At 36.0% G+C, this 20832-nt stretch overlaps 1 protein-coding gene and 1 pseudogene across 2 annotated transcripts; one reads left to right on the top strand and one right to left on the bottom strand.

Annotated features, from left to right (window-relative positions):
* Window positions 1-5721: 5721 nt before the first annotated feature.
* On the top strand, window positions 5722-7570 carry LOC112396143 (acyl-protein thioesterase 1 pseudogene; annotated as a pseudogene).
* Window positions 7571-7661: 91 nt separating this feature from the next.
* Window positions 7662-20552, bottom strand: NUDT12 (nudix hydrolase 12). 2 transcript variants are annotated; one of them, XM_024739714.1, is made up of 7 exons: window positions 20481-20552; window positions 17829-18040; window positions 16681-17279; window positions 13102-13269; window positions 11965-12078; window positions 9325-9524; window positions 7662-8349 (listed from the first exon to the last, which is right to left on the bottom strand). In XM_024739714.1, exons 2-7 carry the CDS (start codon window positions 18032-18034, stop codon window positions 8239-8241), a joined length of 1398 nt encoding a protein of 465 aa, XP_024595482.1. In that variant the 5' UTR covers window positions 18035-18040; window positions 20481-20552; the 3' UTR covers window positions 7662-8238. The 2 variants fall into 2 exon arrangements, with proteins under 2 accessions (XP_024595482.1, XP_024595481.1); XM_024739713.1 differs by having other exon boundaries at window positions 20430-20548.
* Window positions 20553-20832: the final 280 nt, after the last annotated feature.

Genomic DNA, 20832 nt, shown 5'->3' on the forward strand with positions numbered 1-20832 from the left:
AGTCCTGTGTAAACATTATTAGTATTGTGAAAATTAGCTAACTAGAGTTGTTTTCTTAGGAACTTGTTGTAAATAGGGATCCATAGTTATTAGAAATACATTGGAAAGAACAGGCAAAAAATAACTTTTACAAAGTCCAGAAAACTTAATTTATAAGTTATTAGTATTGATGTTAGATATACTGAACAAGGAGAATTATGTGCCCTTTTTATGGTGTAAAACAGAACAAAGCATTTATGTGATAAATATATCATCATAATAGAATGAAAAAATATGCTTATTACTCATGAAGATGTGTAAAATGGCTGGGAAATAAAGAAAAAGGTCAGTATGACAAACCTAGTAATTTGTATAATATGAGTATTTTCCAAATATAATCATTATTAGATAGCTCTACGGCCATGAAAATTTTGAGGTTCACACAGATATGTCTGTATTTTCTCCTGTCATCCCAGAACACACGGAGTTCCTACTGGCTTCCCGCTCATGGCTAGATTCCCACTGAAGCCCTCACTATGACAATGCAGAGCAGATGATGGTCAGCACCAACACAGCCCCGGAGATTTGAATTTGCACACATTGTTGAGGCATCTTTTCTTTGGAGTTTCAAATCCTCCAAACTATTTGGCACTAGAGTATTCAAACTTGTTTCATAAACACAAGTAAACCCAGCAAAAAAGCAAAGTAACTCTTAGCAGCAAAGCTGTTGGATAAATGGCATTTTAAAACATTTTTACCCCCACTGATGGAGATGACTTCAGCTCACTGCTGTCTGAAAGCAGTAATAAATATTTATAAGGTACTTGTACTGAGGTGTTCAAAACATCACACTCCTCCAAACAGAGTACAATTTCGGGCTAGAGTAAAATGGGCAGGATAAAAAGTAAACAAAAATAAACTTCAGACTAGATCACTTGTCCACTTACTCTGTTCTAAGATAGATATGAGTACCATTTTCAATTTCTACTGCTGGGTGAAACTTCCACATTACTAAAAATGAAACTACCTCACAAGTTAAGTGGTTAGAAGAACGTTCTTAATCCATCAGGGGTGAGACAAGGAGTTGGTCTGGTATAGTTCCCATGAGCCCAGGAATGGAAAGCCAGGATATTTTTTCATTCTTTATACTGCAGTTTGTCTCTTATCAGACTTCTAGTTAGGAAGAAAAATGTATCCATTAGGAAAAACTTAAAGTCTGTTTTAAAATTCCAAAGCCACCCCACTATTCTGTAGAGCATCATTATAATGGGAATTGTGAAAAGGAGAAATATCTGTTGTCCAGTGTATGATGCTGTCTGCTTAGCAATAAAAGAAATGTATCCTTGAAGGAATAAAGGTAAGTTAAAAGTGCTACTTCCACCAATTAGTACAATTATATGTGGATATCCTTCAGTGAAAATAGTATTTGCCTGTTAGCCCAATCAACACTACCAAGCGTTTATTTTACAGTTGAAAAGATTTTCCCGTATAAAAGAATTCAGGCTGCTGACTACCCATTTTTCTCATGCCATCTTATTACTCAAATAACTTTCCTTTTGACCATTTCTACTTTGGGCAAATAAATGGAATTATTTGAAAAATCTATTGTATATAATAATAAACTGCACACCCCCTTTCAGAAGCTGTTTTGAATTCTAACTAAGTGTCCTGGGAAGAAAAAGGACAAGGTATAGCGTAGGAAAAAAAATCATTTTCAGTACTAAGTTTATTTTCACAAGCAAGTCCTTTCCAGTTCTCTCCTGACTGATGAGATTCTTTTTGAAGGTGCAGGCTCTTGGCAACAGTATTATTCCTGTCTCCTCAAAATACACCATGTCTCTGTGCCTCTCCTCCGTCCCTGTGGTGTCAAAGCTCCCAAGCATTTGGTCCCCTTATCAAGTACCCCTCTCAACTGCACTGAAGTCAACATCTTCTGTCTTCCCTTTCTAACCCTTTTGCAAGTGCTTCTGGTTTGCTGCAAGACCCAGATCTTTTACATTTGTAGACAGACATTCCTAATTTTGCACTTTGCATTACTTTGTCCTAGACATTTTTCTGCTAAGAGAAAATTGGCCCTTTTAAGTGCAGCACATAAATTTTACTCATCACCCATCACTCCCAGTTCACGAGCTCGCTCGTGCGTGTATACACACACACACTCAGAACCCAGTAACTGGTTCTCACCCCTAATAAAATTTGCATTGTAAATTATTAATAGATTTGTTTTATAGAACAGTCTCACCTAGTATTTTGCTATATTCACATTAGTAACACAGTTCTAGTACTAGATGTCTACTGTTGTTTACAAGATTTAATCAAGTTTATTTGGCTTATTAACAAACTTTTCTCCTTCTATCTCATGGTCTCACCCTCTGTTGCTCCATTCTTTTCTGTCTTCATCTATATCCCTAACCTTATCTTTGAAAAAGTTACTTAATCATTTTTCCAACAAAATTAAAAATGCAAAGACTGGTAATATTAGACAAGTAATAAAAATAGATGTTAGGATAGATATATAACTTTAAATCTGAAGATAAAAAATTATTGAACTATATTATATATTTTTGTGTATATATTAAGTCTGTGTGTGTGTATATATATAAAACGTATATGTGTGTGTATGTATGTACACAAATATATGTGACCCCAAACTATAAGATTAGAAAGATTTAAATAAAAAATTTAAGGCTTCCAAATACGGCAACTTTTAAATAGGTTTTTGTATTTTTTTATTTACACATCTTTAATTCTAAACAGGAGGATGACTGAAATTTGGCTTTTTCCATTTTTCAGAAAACATTTATCAAAACATATTAAAAAACCACATATAACACACAAAGTAGAAAATAAACAAATATTTTAATGTATTGTTACCTTCATTTTCACTAGAATACAATCATTGCACTTGAACCTCTAACATTTCTTGGCTATTCCTTCTATCTGCGAGTGGTTATCCACCTCTCAGAGGTTAGCAGTTTAATAATTATTAAAACAATAATTTACTTAGATGCTGATTTTCCCTGAGTACAGGATTAAATATTCAAAACTAAATTTATAATCACATTCTGTTGATATTTTATGTTTTATTTGGCTATCTTAACACTATGAAAACCTGGAATTTTATGATGTAATCTTAGAATCTGTAAGTATTAAAAGTACATTTGGTGTAAAACTGAACCTCGAGTCATTATACTTTGTAATAGTCAAGGCACATCATTTTCTGTATACTTATGTAGTTCAAATTTTTTTTTAACTGTTGCATAGTTACTTTATTTTTTAAACTATTTTTATATAGGAGTATAGTTGATTAACAATGTTGTATAGTTTCAGGTGTACAGCAAAGTGATTCACTTATACATATACATGTATCTATTTTTCAAATTCTTTTCCCATTTAGGTTGTTACATGATATTGAGCAGAGTTCCCTGTGCTATGCAGTAGGTCCTTGTGTCATAGTACAAATTACATAGAAAATTCAGGTGGAAAGAAATTTAGCTATCACATGTTAATATACCATATGTCTAAGATTGTTCCTATCACAGGCTGTCTTTGAGCTATAAAAGATCAGACCCCATTCAGTATAACCACCAGTTGTAGTTCAGAAACCTTTGAAGGGCATTAGACTATTTCCTTTCCGTTAATGGTTCCATATATCCAAGAAATGTGTATTAACTCTTCCCTAAAATTTCAATGTCAGGAACTTTCAGATTACCTGTATCTGGGATAATGCTTCTTGAATTAAAACTAAGGCTTTATATTCTTCATGCTAAATATTTTCTGGCATTTCAATACTTTAGTCTCAAAAGTGCACTCAGAAGATATTTAAATAATACAACCAAAAGATGAATATGGCAAAATTCTAGATCTAAATTGGAATGCCCAAAATTCTTCTATTTGCAGCAATCCTATTTACTGTCTGATATGTATGTTTTTCTGGTTTACATACCTAACGATCTGAACTTCAGTCAGTTTCTCCCAGAAGCCTTTCTGTTTTCCTCCTTAAGGCCTTTTGTCCCTTCAGATCTCTTTTTTAAAAAAATTTTTGGCTGCGTTGGGTCTTCATTGTGCATGGGCTTTCTCTAGTTGCGGCGAGCGGGGGCTACTCTTTGTTGCGCTGCACAGGCTTCTCATTGTGGTGGCTTCTCTTGTTGCAGAGCACAGGCTCTAGGCACGTGGGCTTCAGTACTTGTGACTCGCGGGCTCTAGAGTGCAGGCTCAGTAGTTGTGGCACACAGTCTTAGTTACTCCACAGTCAAATTTTATTATGTATCTAAATGTCTTATGTAAGTCTTAATTTTGTCTAAAGTCCTGATATCAATATTTTCATCAATTACTAAGAAAATCATTGTTCATTAGTAAAATAAAGTTTTGTTTGAGAAAGGTATTATTTAAATGAATTTTAGTACCTAAATTTTAATTAACAGGATTTGGTAAATTAAATTTTTTCTTCTTATCACCCCACATATACTTTGAGTAATAGTTTTTACTTCCTATTAGAGGGAGAATCCTGCACTGGGTTATACAGTACAGACTGTTGTAATTAAGTTAATTATAATTAATTGTATTAACAATTGTAAGTGGTTGTAATTGTGTGACTTTCACCAATTAATTAATTGATTCACCTTTAACGGATAAATTAATTAAATTCACCTTTCAGGATTTCCTTTTCCTTATCTATAAAAAAAAGGCAGTGAGCTACAAATATTGTCTTTAAGTTCTTTTCCAGTTCCAACATAGAATAGTAAAGAGCCAAATTATATAAATTTATACATTTATAAAGTACCTTTTAAAACAATTTCAAAACATCCTTATAAAATGAGTTTTATGTTGCAAAATTGTGAAATGCTGCAGTTTACTTTCTCTAAAATCTTACTGTTTCAGTTCTAAGATATGCTTATTAAATAAACGTTTCTTAGAATGTGTTGAAATAAGGCCAAAACCAAGATGTTGTATTTGAGTTTAATAAATGTTATTAGTAATGATTATATAATTTTCCCCTAATGAAGATACATTCCCTTATCACAAAATGACATAAGCCAGTGTTTTTATTAAATATGTAAATCTATCTGGGCTTTTATTTAATATTTGACCTTGAAAAGAATTCCTTGTAGATATGTTTAATTTCACTGAAAAAAGCAGAGACTCCTGATTTGTCTTAAGAACAACTTTGAGTAGAGCTAACAAATAGATGTTAATTAATTTTATGTTTAAGAAGGGGGTCCCAGACACAGTGGTATTCTCTCACTGAAGTTCTCTTTCCCTGAGGGCGTGGTATAGTGCTCACTAATAGAGTTGTTAAAATAGAAAATTCTTAACACTGATCAAAACAGACTAGTAGTAACACTGTAACAGTGCCACTGTTAGAACAATGGAACCAGGAGAAAAAGTGGACTACAATGGGAAGATGAGCAAAAACCAGCTACTGACAACCAAAAGGACCTTCATGATAACGAAAGTATTAAAAATCAAGCTCAAAATTCATTAAAAATATTTTGTCTCATTTCTCAAAAAAGACCTTTAGTGAATGGTCTTATGCTTACAAGAGGTGCTGAAATTTAGGTTTATTTACATTTTCAGCACGTACTTCTTTACATGATTTCTCTTATTAGAAATACGGTTTTGTGAGATAAAACTGTGGAGCACAACTCCCCCCACCTCAGAAAGTTCAGAGAATGCTGACTCAGATTTAACAAAATCTGCGGAAATGTTATAATTTTTAAAAATATGAATTTTATCGTTAAGATGGAAGGTACATTTCGAAAATATTTCGAAAACCCAGTATGATATTTGTGTTGTGACGTTCTAAAGCGCATTAAACATTTCTAATCTTACTTGAGGAATAAATGGGATTAGAAATCAATTAGGGCGGGGTCTGAGGGCGGTGCGGCGCCGCGTGGGCGCGCACGCGCCTGAGCGCGCGCCCGTGCGCGGGCGGGACGCGGCGATCGCATCGCTTTCCGCTTCGGACGCGCGGTGGGTCTAGCCGGTGTCTGTGCGGCAATAACACGTCGACCCCGCTGCCCGCCATCGTGTCCGCCGTCCGGAAGGCCTTCGCTGCGGTGATTTTCCTTCAAGGATTGGGAGACACGGGACCGGTTATGTCTGTAACATTAAATATGAACGTGGCCATGCCTACTTGGTTTGACATTTATTGGGCTTTCACCAGATTCACAGGAAGATGAAGCTGGAATTAAGCAGCAGAAAGTGTAAAATCTTTGATAGAGCAAGAGGTGAAGAATGGCATTCCTTCTAACAGAATTATTTTGGGAGGATTTTCTCAAGGAGGAGCTTTCTCTCTGTACATGGCACTGACCACAGCAGAAGCCGGCCGGCGTCACCGCTCTCAGCTGCTGGCTGCCGCTGCGAGCTTCCTTTCCACAGGGTCTTATCAGTGGCGTGAATAGAGACATTTCTATTCTTCAGTGCCATGGAGTTTTGGATCCTTTAGTTCCCCTAGTGTTTGGTCCTCCACTGCTGAAAGGCTGAAAACCTTGGTAAATCCAGCCAATGTAACCTTCAAAACCTCTGGAGGCATGATGCACAGTTCATGTCAACAGGAAATGATGGATATCAAGCAGTTCATTGATAAACTCCTACCTCCCATTGATTGACGTCACTAAGAGACCTTGTGGAGAAGTGCACACCAGCATCATCGTAGAGTATAAGCTTTTTCCTGTGCCCGATCTTGAAACCTCTGATGTTCGCAGTGTTAAAATGTTTTGCAAATACACACCAATGACACAGACTAAATGAATCTCCTCGTGGGAAATTTGTGATCTGTTAAGTTTCTATCTATAATATGATCCAGAATATACTAGTATTAAAATAGGTGAAGCAGCTAGCTTCTTTCTCCCAAATGTAATTCAGCTAAATAATAAAATACTGCAACCAGATTTTTTATTACATCACTTGAAAATTATTAGTATGCTTAATGAAAACTTGTTCAGGTATAAATGAGCAGTTAAGACAGGTTATGCATGCTGTGACTTAGACTCTGGACTTATTCCCAAATTTGTCACCATGCAGTATCTGCATTTTTATATATGTGTTCATATGTGCTTAATGATTATAATACATAGTAAGAATGTGTTATTACATTATTCCTAATTATAGGGATAATGCTTCTAAGTGTCATGGCCCTTTTATTTTGGGGACCAGGTTTTTCTTTCCTGAATATAATTTCTATTTAATATTCTTTTTCCTCTCTAGAAATGAAATACGTTCTTTCTTTTTTATCCTTCATAACAGACCAAATATTGCCTACTTGCCATAAACATCTGCTGTCAATACATGCTGTAATTTGACATTCTGAATCAGACATGATGGCATTGAAAATGTATTTATACTTGTAGAAAGAAACCAGACATCCCTTCAAAGTTTCTGCACTACTTCTTAAACTGGACCTTTGTCTGCAGTTTAGGCCTGCAGAGTTACTAGAATCTTCAGTCCAGGTAACGAGAATAATTCTGTGGTAGTATTTTTCTGTAATTATCTGGAAGAATAATTAGGTCATGTTCTAGTATGTTTTGAAATATTTAAGACTGATCTTACAAACTCATTTCTAAGATGATTTGCTCTAAGATGATTTGCTCTAAGATGATTCTTCTTGTAGCACAGAGTTTTGGTTTACTTATTTTGCACATAGGTTTGAAACCGACTGCTATAGGAAATGAACAATCCCATTCAAAGAATCTGCTTTACTTTTATCTGCCAATGGACTTATTTGAAATTTTCACTGTAGTCAGAGAGGATCTTTTTAAGTTAGTTTTTGTGCAAACATAAAAGTAGCAATTATTTGATTTTAAATAGATTTTTATGGTGTAGTTACCACCCAGGTTAATATGTAGCAAAAATGTACGCTTGATATTTCTGAACTGTTGTTAATTTTTCTGCTGTATCCCAACTGACCAGAACACCGTTAGGAATGCTTTATAAATGGGTGCTACTTGATGATGGAAACGATTTTGTATGGACAGTATAGGATGTTAATAATGAAGCCATATGTTTATGTCTGGATTTACAGTTTTTAAACAATCATTTACTAAGTCATTTTGCTTTTATCTTTAAGAATATAAACTATTGTTTCACACATATCAGCAAGATCTAATTTATGGCAAGAAATATTCTGTTGAAATGTTGTGCTGTAATGTGGGAAAATGTAAATCTTTTTCATGGTTTCTATCAGTGTGAAATAAAATTTAATTTTGACTTAAAAAAAAAAGAAATCAATTAGACATAGTCAAAGTTTAGTTATTTGATTTAGAGATTGGGGTTCATTCCAATCCAGTGTTTGATTAGTTGATGTGCAATAGCTCGGCTTGGTGGCACAAAGAATGCCTGCTGCTTCCCTTTGGTCAGAACATCCACAACCTAAAATACACCACAATAAAACATATTAGGATTTTAAAACTGTCTGTCATACTTAAATACTATTTCTATGCTTATACAATTCAACTAAAATGTAATGACTTTTACAGTGAATAACAACAGGAGGAAGTAATAACATCTATATTCAACATGCAAAATTTAGTGCACTATTTTTAGTTGCTTCATTGAGTCAGTGATTCAATTTTTAAAATATTCCAGAAAGACATTTTTCCTGATGAAAATAAGGTTATGAAAAAGCAAAGTATATGCTACACATTTATTTTCAAAGTGAAAATCAACTTTTGGAAAAAATTCCCTTTTATCCTTTTATAAAATTCTGGAAAAAAAATCTAATTTCTACTTTTTTTGAGGTTGAGCGTAAAATAAAATTAATTTTGTGTAAGTGAAGTCACTAAGGATTTCAGGTCTTCACTACTGTAGAGTATCCATCTGTTTTCTATACAAAGACATTGGGTTATACAAAACACAGACAAGTAATTTATCTTTCATTGTATTACTTAAGGATGAGTTTTAAAAAGTTCTGTGAGTGTATCTGTTATACAGTTTCGTCAGTCTTGTCAAGTACATTTAAAATGAACAAGAACTTTTCAAAACTTATATGCATTTTTACTGATATTTTTGGAGTTACTTGCTTTAATGCTACAAACTAAAATATGTCTAATAATAATATTCCTGCTTCTCATCTCTGAAATAATGTTCACTCATTTTAAGGCCACTGAAAGGTATCATTAATCTCAAGGAATGGCATTTGAAATGAGAAAACGGCACAGAATCATCATTACTAGAAGAATCTCACAGAAGGAGTTAACAGTGGACACATCAATTACATTGTAATCCATGAATGATGAGGGGGCCATAGCCATTCATTCAACTTGTTGAAAACATGTATCCTTGCTACATGCCCAAACCAACAGAGTCAGAGAATCAATAGAAGAAGGAAATTAAATTGAACTTCACCTGTTCTCTAGTGAACCAGCGGGCATCCTCTATTTCATTCTTGTCAACTTTAATTTCTGTAGACACTGCCACAGCTAAGCAACCAATCATTAAGGAGGAGGGCATAGGCCATGGTTGACAAGAGACATACTGAACACGGCCAACTTTGACTCCACTTTCTTCTTCTACTTCTCTCCGAACAGCATCTTCTATTGTCTCCCCTAACCAAATGGGGCAAAAGAACATGTAGCTGATGAACATACCCTGGACATTTTGTGCTCCAAATGGTTCAAACATTTGGAAAACACTTTGGACAGAAACCCAATTCAAAGAATCAGAAAGCAGAAGCCTAAAACGAGATTGGAATTCAAGAAACATTATTTCTTTTTTTTGGTGGTACTCGGGCCTCTCACTGTTGTGGCCTCTCCTGTTGCGGAGCACAGGGTCCAGACGCGCAGGCTCAGCGGCCATGGCTCACGGGCCCAGCCGCTCTGCGGCACGTGGGATCTTCCCAGACCGGGGCACGAACCCGTGTCCCCTGCATCAGCAGGCGGACTCAACCACTGCGCCACCAGGGAAGCCCAAGAAACATTATTTCTTATATGACTACCTACAGAATCAAAATGCCAAGAAACTTTTCATTTCTTAAAGGTCTAAATTTGTTATATTTTAAAAATTATAACATCTACGACTATCCAGCACCTACTTACTGTTGGCTAAACACTATGCAAACGCTTTATATATTATGTTGTTTATGTAGCTAACCTTTTCCTCACTAAAATCTCGAAACATTTTTTTATGTTGTCAAACAATTATTGCAGATAACTTTTTTCCAAAGAGTTAAAAACTACAATTTTAAAAACAGCATACAATGAAACTCATTATTTTTCTCTTACCAAATGATTATTTTTCTCTATATAATTGTTGACCCAGCTATAATAAAGTGATGCCTATAAATGTAATTTATATTTCTGATTTGTTAAAACTGAGAATTAGAATAAAGGGAATAGTTTCTAAGTTAAATTTATCTGAAAGTTTAGAAATAGTTTGCTATTTAAATACAGCTTTCTATTTCAAATAGATTGGTAAATTTCCTATATTAAAATTAATTTATATTCATAAAATTAGTGAAAAGATAACTCATAGACTAGCATAAGATATTTGTAAGACCAAACTAAATAAAGATTAGCATACAATACATATTTAAAAACCCCTAAAATCAATAAGAAAAAAAGATCAACAACCAAAACAAAAATAGGCAAAGAAGCTAAAAATGTAAAATTCAGGGGAAAAGAAACTGGATGCCTACTACATATCTGAAAAAAGATGCTCCATCAGCAGGGAAATAAAAATTAAAACGACAATGACATAATCATTTCATAACCATCAGAATGGCAAATAAAAATCTTGATATTCCTAACTTGGTGAAGATGAGGAATAATAGACATTTCATGTACTTCCAGAGGGAGTGTAAATTGGTAGGAACACTTCAGAAAACAACTTGGCAATATGTGGAAAAGATTAAGATGCTCATATTCTATGAGCTAGCAATTCTACTCTCAGATATACACCCTATGGAGGCTTATACCACTCCTTGCAAATGTGTACAAGGAGTAGTTCAAGAATATTCACTGCAGTGTTGTTTGTAATAGTAAAAGCTTTGAAATAAACTAAATGTCCAACAGCAGAATTGGATAAATGAATTGCAGAATATTCATAAATGGAAGGCTATACAGCAGTTAAAAAAAATGACCTAGAGCTACTTAGAGGCAGCATAGAAATTAACAGCATGGACTCAGAGCCGAACTGCCCAGGTTTGAATCCCTGCCCTATCACTTACTAGCTGTTTGATCCTGGACAAGTTATTCAGCCCCTGTACCTTAGTGCCCCATCTGTAAAACTGCTGAAATACCACCTACTTTATAAGCTTGTATGAGGATCACATGATTTAATACAAAGAAAGCCTTCAGGAAAGTGTGGCACTACATATGTTTAGTACTATTATTATCTATCAATGTAGATTAATATTGGAAGTTGAGATTAAACGTGTTAATTAGATATATTAATTCATTTATTCCACAAATATTTACTGAACTACTACAACATATCAGGCATATGCTCTAAAGGTTTAGGATAGAGCAATAAATAAAACAAAGTCCTTGCCTTTATGGAACTTACATTCTGGTACTAGCAAATAATAAACAAATAAATAGGTAGATAAATAGATAAATACATACATATATACCATGTTAGGTGCTGATGAGTGCTGTAGGGAAAAATCAGACTGGATGACAGGGATTGTAAATGCAGGGTGTAGGGCTAACTAATGTATTTAGGGCTATCAGGGAAGGCCTCTCTGAAACGGTGACAATTGAGCCTAGTACAGAAGGAAGTGAGGTGTATATCATGCAGATACCTTGGGTAAGGGCAATATATGATAGATATATGAAAGAGCAAATAATGAATTTTTAAAACAAAACTATTCCACTGGTAAAAATAAAAATTATATCATCTAAAATACACAGAAAATATTTTAAAATATCCCAGTTTTATAACATGATAATTTATCAGAGATTATTTCTCAAATGCTGTCCAAACTTTTTATTTAGAAATTATAAGTTAAATGAAAATTACTATAAAAATTATTAAGAAAAGGCTTACCAGGTTCAATAAATCCAGCAAGGCAGGTAAACATGCCTGGAGGAAATCTTTTCTGCCTGCCTAAAAGACATTTGGTCCCATCTGGATGAATAACTTGCATGATTACTACTGGATCTGTTTAAAAAAAGAAAAAAATCAGATGTATGAATGACAGGAAAAAATAATTTAGACTCACTGTGTAAAGTCACTGTCTAGTAGGATAATAAAAACATGCATCTCCTGTAAGAACAAGACTTTTGTCTAGTTACAAGAGACTGTTTCTTTCTGCCAGGAGACAGAGTATTTCAGGAAAACTGCATAGAATATTGTCAGTAAGCTAAAGAAAGATCATTTTTGTCTTCTTTCTCATCTTAATAGCAACATTCATTGTGTATTTATGGTATGCTAGGCTTATTTTTATTTTTTAATTAGAAAGAAGTTTGAGTAGGTAATACATGGCATGGAGAAAATTCAAATTTTACCATAGCAAATGTACTGAATTTCCCTATTCCTTCCATCGCAGTCCTTAAGAAAATGTTTTTAAAAGATAATGTGGCTCTATGATTGAGTTTAATCCATTAAAAAAATTACTTTAAATAATAGTTCCTCTCTCGAGAAGTCACTAATTCAGTAAATTCGCCTCACTAGATCACAACTGAGAACCGGTAATCAAATGTAAAAGGCTCCTAAGCAGCAAACATATATGTCACTAAGCCATGCACTTTACTCCCAGGAGACCTCCTCAGGTGTTGCTGAGTCTATCCTTTTTTCACACAACTTTAAAGGGCTGGGTTATCAGATTTCTAATTCCACAGCCAACTCAAAGCACCAATTAGGAGGAGAGAAAGTACAGGCAGACACCAGCAGTAATGAGAAGCTAGCTCCAGGCTCTACTGCTTTGGTGATGCCACAAGCAGGTACTTTGAAATCATGTATCTCAATGCATCAAATTCATGCTGATTAAGCTAGGGTTAAGAAGGGTAGTAAAAGTCATCAAAGTATGTAATACTTTAATAATTATACTCTTAATAGTTAAATTAAACATGCTTTCAATAAAAAGGTAAGCCCCTCAGCAACTCAAAATCTTGTCTTTCCAGAATGCCTTATTCCCTAAGATTTCCAGATGGCTGAGGTTTCACTGTAAAAGAAAAGGCTTACCAACTCTTGGATATGATGTATTGTGAACACCATGGAGGCTAGGACAGTCTTCTTTTAAGCATACTCTTTTATAGCCACCTTCTTCAATTTTAGTTGCACTTCCACAGGTTGGGCAGAACTTATATCGACTGTGCCAGGCGAGGACAGATCTTGCTTGAGCTACAACCCCTACGAGAGAAGCAAGAGAAGTTTTACTTCTGTGACAAATTGTAAACAAATTAATATAGAAGTAAAATATTCTTAGGTCATAATAAAGATGTACACTGTATTTTCTGAATAGCTGTGTGCTCAAGGGTTTTATTATTCCTATTTTTATGATCTGTATCTTTCTTTTAAAGTAAAAGATTTAATTCTACAGATGACAAATGAAAATTAGATTTACCTTTAATTTGGACTAATAAAATATTGTCTCTCATATAACTCTCATATAAGATAGCTATACTGGGACTTCCCTGGTGGCTCAGTTGTTAAGAATCCGCCTGCCAATGCAGGGGACATGGGTTCGATCCCTGGTCCACGAAGATCCCACATGCCGCAGAGCAACTAAGCCTGTGCACTACAACTACTGAGCCTGCGCTCTAGAGCCCGCAAGCCACAACTACTGAGCCCGCATGCCACAACTACTGCAACTTGCGCACCTAGAGCCCATGCTCTCCAACAAGAAAAGCCACTGCAATAAGAATCACGTGCACCGCAATGAAGAGTAGCCCCCGCTTGCCGCAACTAGAGAAAGTCCGCGCGCTGCAACGAAGACCCAATGCAGCCAAAAATAAGTAAATAAAATAAATAAATTTATTTTAAAAAAGATAGAGGTACTAACATCTGTATACACTGTATTAGTTTCAGCATTTACTATAGGTGATTTGTAAATTTTGGATATGCATGACTCTAGCATATAGTGACTTTACAAATAGTGACTTTACAATAGTGACTTTTATAAAAATACACTACAGACAGTTCTTAACTTAGATTTGGGCCATAACTAGGCCATTTCCTAGCCATTACTAGGAAACTGTAGGAACCCGTCTCTACTTTGCTTGGGACTAAGACAATACTGGTCTGTGTCACTGTGGAACATATTCTGTTTACAACTAGAAACTACATAGAATAATTTTTAAAAAATATTGTGTTTACAACTTTTGTGATTAACTTTGTTTATGACAAAAATGCCTAATAGAATAAATCTTAGAATATGTACACTTTGTCTACAGCCTTTACCCTGATACTTCAAAAAAGAATTAATATGGCCTGACCAAAAATACTAGAATTGGGGCAATAAGCGTAGAAATGCTACATTTCAAATGCCTGACAAAACCTCTCTCCTAAAATAGACTATTCGGTCTAAGGATTTTGGAATAAACAAAACAATCAGAAACAGCAATAACAACATTTTAAACTAGGAAAAATGCAACTAATAAACCATAAATAAAAACAAACGTAACACTGAAATTCAGTGAACCATAGGCAACATTAAATATCTGCCTGCTCTGTTACTGTGTATTATGTAATTTACCTCAAGGTATCGCATGATTTCAGTATCATCACAATACAAAAAGCTAACATTTGGGCTTCCCCAGTGGTGCAGTGGTTGAGAGTCTGCCTGCCGATGCAGGGGACACGGGTTCGTGCCCCGGTCCGGGAAGATCCCATATGCCGCGGAGCGGCTGGGCCCGTGAGCCGTGGCTGCTGAGCCTGCGCGTCTGGAGCCTGTGCTCCGCAATGGGAGAGGCCACAACAGTGAGAGGCCCGCATAGCGCGAGGAAGCTAACATTTATTGAGTACTTACTATGTGTCAAGCACCTGGCAAAGGTCTTTACATACATTATCTTATTTAATGTTTAGAGCAACACTATAATGTAGGTACTATTATTATCCTCATTTTTGGGAGGAGGAAACTGAGGCAGACAGAGGTTAAGTATCTATGTAAGGTTACAAAGCAGCTGAGTAAAACAGCCTCGGTTTCCTTACTAGCTTTTTTTTAAAGATCCTTTTGATCTTAAAATTATATATACAGCTTCAAAGAAAGGATATTTTCTTTTAAAAAGTGTTGTGTTTTTTCCACAGATGTGGGGAATAAAACATACCACCCCAGATTTTGGGATGAGTGCTAAGAAGTCTCTGGAAGAGCCTACCAGATCGCCTAAGAGAATGTGGACATTGAGAAGTGACCCCTTCCTCACCTCTCATTAACTCATCAGTCTATTGTAATATACTTTCTATTCCACTGACAGTCCTCTCATCAAATTCATCAACAGCTTCATGTTATCAAACCAAAGATTCTTTAAAAAAAAAATCTTTGTCATCTTACTCAAATTCTCAGCAGCATTCAATATATTTGACTACTAACGCCAAGAAATACTTTGCTCTCTTGGTTTCCATGAGCACATTCTCCTGTTTTCTTCTTACCTTACGGCCGCACTGTCAACATCATCTTTGATGGCTCCTCTCCTATCTGACCTCTAAATTTAGGGGGATTCAGGTTCTTTTTTTTGCTTGCTCTCAACTCTAAGTAATCTCAGAAATTTCCTGGGATTTAAATACCACCTTTGTGTTGATGACTGCCATACAGGTACATTCCAGTTCCTCTCCTTAGTTCCAGATTCTATTTCCCTTCTCTGAAAGTTAACATGCCCAAAGTGAAAATCTTGATTTACTTCAAGTCTGTCCTGCTTCCCTCACTCTACCCATCATTCTATATTATTTTATCAGGAAAGAGTACTACTATCTACCAAATTACTAAAGTCTCAAACTTAGCAGTCATTCTTGATCTTTTCTTTCATTATTATATACCCCATACCCACTCCATTAGCAAGTACCGCTGATTTGCTCTCCAAAATATGTCTTGAATGTACCACTTTTCCTCCATCTCCCCTATTATCATCTTAACAACTCAGACGTAGTCTAGGTTACCAGCATCTCTTTCTCACTTATAAGTCTCAACCTACTGTTCAAGCCCTATCAGTTCTACCTCCTGAATATCGCAAACTCTCCCTTTCTCTCTACTCCACTAATCCAAGCCACTGCAATCTCTTACCTGGGCTACTGTAATCTCCAGTCCCCTCTTAATAGGACTCCTGACTTCCACACTTAATTATCTACAGTTCATGATCTACAAAGCAGCCAGAGTGAGGTTTTTTTTTTTTTTTTTTTAAACCTATGCCAGGTTATAACATTTAAATGGAATTTAGAATAAAATCCCTCATTCTTACCATGATATATATGACCCCACATGAACTGGCATAGCAAGCAACAGACAGCAAAGCAAAACAGTCAAGGTCTTTGCCATTATGCTCAGTGTACAGCAGGCACTCAATAATCATTCACTAAAAAATCAAGTGAAACCAGTATGCATTAGGGTTAATTCTGGGGAAACTAATCCTGGCTGATTAAAACTGCTGTAACCACCCAGGAGAGTAGTCCTCTAGGGTGAGAACTTTAGGCAGTTTCTAATGAAGACAGCCTAATTTCATTGCTTCCTGGCAAGAGTGTGCTTCCTAGAAATTGTGGATACATGCAATTTCAATCCAGTACCAAAAATCAGATTATTACCAATACAAGTAAACAGTGTTCACTTCTTACCAGCTTCTTTTTCTTTCAATTGCAGAAGAGCTGGCATTGGAGGATGAAGAAAATAGCAATTTTCATGTCTTTGCTTAAATTCTTCAGCAGCAACAGGATCTATATCTAAAGCAAACCAGGCAACCAATGCATCTTTTTCTGTATCTTTTTCTTGTGAGACTTCCCCAGCATAATTAAATAACTCTTTTTTCATTTCAAGTTCTACTCCAAGGAAAATCAAGGTGATCTTCTCAGGCTGAGCCAAATAATCCTTTATATCTGTGTAGTTCAGCTGACAAAGCCTGACTTCCGGCTGTTGGAAACTTTCTTCATTGCCACCTAGAGTAACCAAGGGATTTAAATCTGAGAAAAGGATATAAACTGTGGCTGGATGGCTTTCTTTTGCTAACAGCCAGTCAGAATTATTTCTTTTTTCACTTTTCCGGTCCAGTAGTGTCTTGCTAAAATAATTTTCACATTCTTCCATTTCACTGGTTAGGAACCAAGGCTTCTTCCCACCTTTAGCATTAGCTAGTAAATTAGCTATATGCTTATAACCCCAAAATTTAGCAATATCCAGTGCAGTCTGCCTTGATTTATTGATAATGGATCTGTCGCACCTATGGATGGAAGCAAAAAAGTAAAGAAACATTTTCTTCAGTATTTATTACAATATTTCCAGATGTACGTGATAGCCCCTCTATTTAATAATTGCATATCTTTCTTTTTGTTTTAGCACATAATATACTAATGGAAAGGTAAAAGAAACAATCATAAATGATTAAAAGTTAGAGACAGCAGATATTTAAAATTTCTGGAAGATTATTTATAAAATAAAAAAAGCATACGTTTTATGTGCTATAATGAGATATTAAATTTTTACAAGGAGTTTTCTATAGTCATAGTGGGTAGATTTACACATTCTATTTGGGAGAAAAAAATTAATTTAACTCAATTTCTTTGCTGTTAAGTATGAAGAGTTAATTTCCCAATTAAAAAAAGTTAAAAAATTTTAATTAGAAATTACGCTATTATATAACAAGACTGTTCAATGAGTTATTTACAAGCCCAATGTTATAAATATGGCTATAAGAAAAATGTAAAAGAAAATACGTAAACCAGAAATTAAACCAGATACTCCTTCAGGTGGTACAGCCTAAAATGTTTACCCTTTCTCAAGCAGAAACTGGACAACATCTGGGTGCCCATTCCTTGCAGCATACATTAAAGCAGTCCAGCCATTTTCAGAAGTTTCATTGAGAAGAGATGGAGAATGACTGAGCATTACTGTTAACCTGGCAATATCTCCTTCTGCAGCTGAATAGTGAAATTGGGATGTAATTTCTTGGTTTGGACTTCTTTTTACAGAAGACATTTCTTCCTTAAAATAGGAAAATGGGAAAAAAAACTCATTTGCAATTGCTTTCTTGTATCAATGATTGACCATTATCAGGGTGCTGATATAATTAGAATATTAGTTATGGTTCCTAAAACAATATACTCTTAAAAAGGTAACTAGTAGTCAACTGTCATCACAGCATACATTTCAAAACTGTTATCAGTTGAGAATTTTAAATATAATTCAATGTGGGGGATGTATAAAATAATGTATAAAGAACTTTGGTGGAATACAGTTGAAGGGGGTGACATCATTGGGAGGGGGAATAAGGTAACAGACATTACAAAGAGGAAAGTGTATTTCAGGCAAACCAGAGGGACTTCAATATGGATCAGGGCATGAGGGGAGTTAAAGCAAGCAGACAGAAATAAAGACAAATGTTTTCAGCAGATGCCAAGTAGTATTCTTAGAATCTGTGGTACTAGAAACAGATCTGTCCTCTCAGGGAAATTATGATCCTATTCAAAAAGCTACGTTTCACATGAAAAAAATTTATTGCTTTACCTCGCATAGTTAATTCTGCTAATCCATCAGGGAATGATTTTTGCTCATGGTGTGAGGTAGGGGTCACGATACATTTTATCCCAATAGATAATCCATTTGACTCAGCATCATTCTTGAATTCACTATCTTTGTCCCATTACATTGCCGTATTATCCTTTTCACAAATGAGATGACCATATATTTTGGACCTATTATTGGACACTGTTCTATTGGTCACTTTGTCTATACTTGAATCACAGAAGCTTTTAAAACCATTAACTTTGTCTGCTTTGTTACTGTTATTTCAGTAAGAAAGAAAATAATTGTTCCATACCTTTTAATAAATGTTGCCTAATTGTGGACTGAATGTGGTAGGGCACAAACTGAGCTTTTTTGTGTGTGGGGGTGGAAATGGTTCATATTTCAGTTGTCTATAAATTTCTCAAAGTACTTTTTGTAAGGTGTTTTTTTTTTTCTATGAAATTCTATTAAGAAAAGATTTGGGATTCTAACTAGGTTTCTACCATTCTGAGCATAAGGTATTGAGGCTAAAGAGAAAGAAAGGTTATAATCCATAATTTTTGACAGCAGTTGTCTCTAGGGTTCTGACACTGCAATTTTGTTGATCAGTTGTGTAGTAGGAATAGCATGACAATATAAAAAGAAAAAAGTGGGCTTTGTGACTGTTTACCTTACCTGTTTATATCTTTCTGCTACCTATAAATAGGTCAAAACTACTCACAGGAATAGAAACAAAATAGTGAAATTCTGTATACAACTTAAAGTAGGAGTGACTTCTAGATTAGAAAACAATTTTTTATTTCTTTTGATTTACTCTAAAATTTACTTCACCATTCTCTTCATATTAAGATTCCAAAATGCTTTAAAAACATTATGAATAACGAAAGCTACAACTTTTCAGGACTTTATTTTGCACTGCTGTATACTGACTCATGTATGGTCTCCCTTTAAAGTTGCCTTTTCCTTAAAATCATATCATACAGGTTCTCCAGTTAGGTTTACTTCAGGCAATATTTAAGTCATGGTCACTTCCTTACCTTCTCCACAGCCCACTCAGTGCAGGTTGACTGCAAAACTGGCCTCCAAAAATATAGTACCATTCACTACCCCCAGCGCAATGCTTATGCATACAGTAGTCTCAGGTGAAAAGAAGTGGAAAATGCACTTTCTCCCTTAGCTTTCTCAGCAGAAAAGCCATCTAGAAATAGAACCATTACTCATTCCAGAAGAACACACAAAGTCTAAAGTCCACCTCTACTGTTTGATTTACTTTTTCACTTCTCTTTGTCAGGTTCTCCTGAAGGTAAGGATTTGAAGGCAGGATGAGGTGATTCAGTTAGCTAAATGCTGCCCTTGCTGTCCAAGAACACGGACTATCCTGAGAAGTCATTTTAAAGAATCTTGAGTTTAAAGAGTCTTAGATTTAGCCAAACGAACATCCATTTTTACGGATGTGTACCCCGGTGCCCCTGACTGGTCCAAGGTCACATGGCTCAAGAGACAGGGCAGACCTCAAATACAGCTTTGTCACTTAAGTCACCGACCATTATTTCTTGGGCGTTCAAGAGGGCCATCTAACCGACCAAGCGCCACCCATTGCACGGTCTCTCCAATGTCTCCAAACAGTCAAATACCTTGAGAGTTTATTCCCTTGGCAGTACTGTGAGATTACTTTTATTTAAAAACGTGAAAGCACACATGAAGCAGCACTTCTTTTTCCCCATCTCAAAGACTGCGCTGGATCGTGTGAGTCCCCAGCCCCGTCCCCGGCGCCTGGGCTGCAAGTCCAAGCGCGAGGCTGCGCAACACCACCCAGCAGGGAAGGGCCCGACAGCGCGGAGACCCTAGAGCACAGAGAACTGGTTACCAGCTCCAGAAGCGGCACTGGGCCGACTAACTCGCCGCTGCTGCTACTAACCCACAGGTGACCAGAATAGAAGAACGCAGGTTGTACTCGAGGAACCAGGAAACCCCCTCGCTCGCTCTTCCCGGCGCCGGATGGAGCCTCTCAAACTTCCGGCGAAGGGCCGGTGTCCTCGCACGGCTTTATGGGAGGTGTAGTTTGAAGGTCACGGACTGAGAGATTCGAGAAGGCTCGGGGCTTGGCGGATAGAGGCTTTGGGGAGCTGGGGCAGGAGGTCCCAGCTGAGAGCACCGGCTTCCTAATGGTGAGTGAAGGGCTGTTTGGTTTGGTTTTGTTTTTTTCCCGGAGAGACCGAGATGTGTAGAGCGATGAAAAATTGTAGGTCTGTGGAAACGGTTTTAAGTTC

The sequence above is a fragment of the Neophocaena asiaeorientalis genome, unplaced genomic scaffold, assembly GCF_003031525.2.
Source record: "Neophocaena asiaeorientalis asiaeorientalis breed wild unplaced genomic scaffold, Neophocaena_asiaeorientalis_V1.1 scaffold146, whole genome shotgun sequence".
Lineage (NCBI taxonomy): Eukaryota > Metazoa > Chordata > Mammalia > Artiodactyla > Phocoenidae > Neophocaena > Neophocaena asiaeorientalis.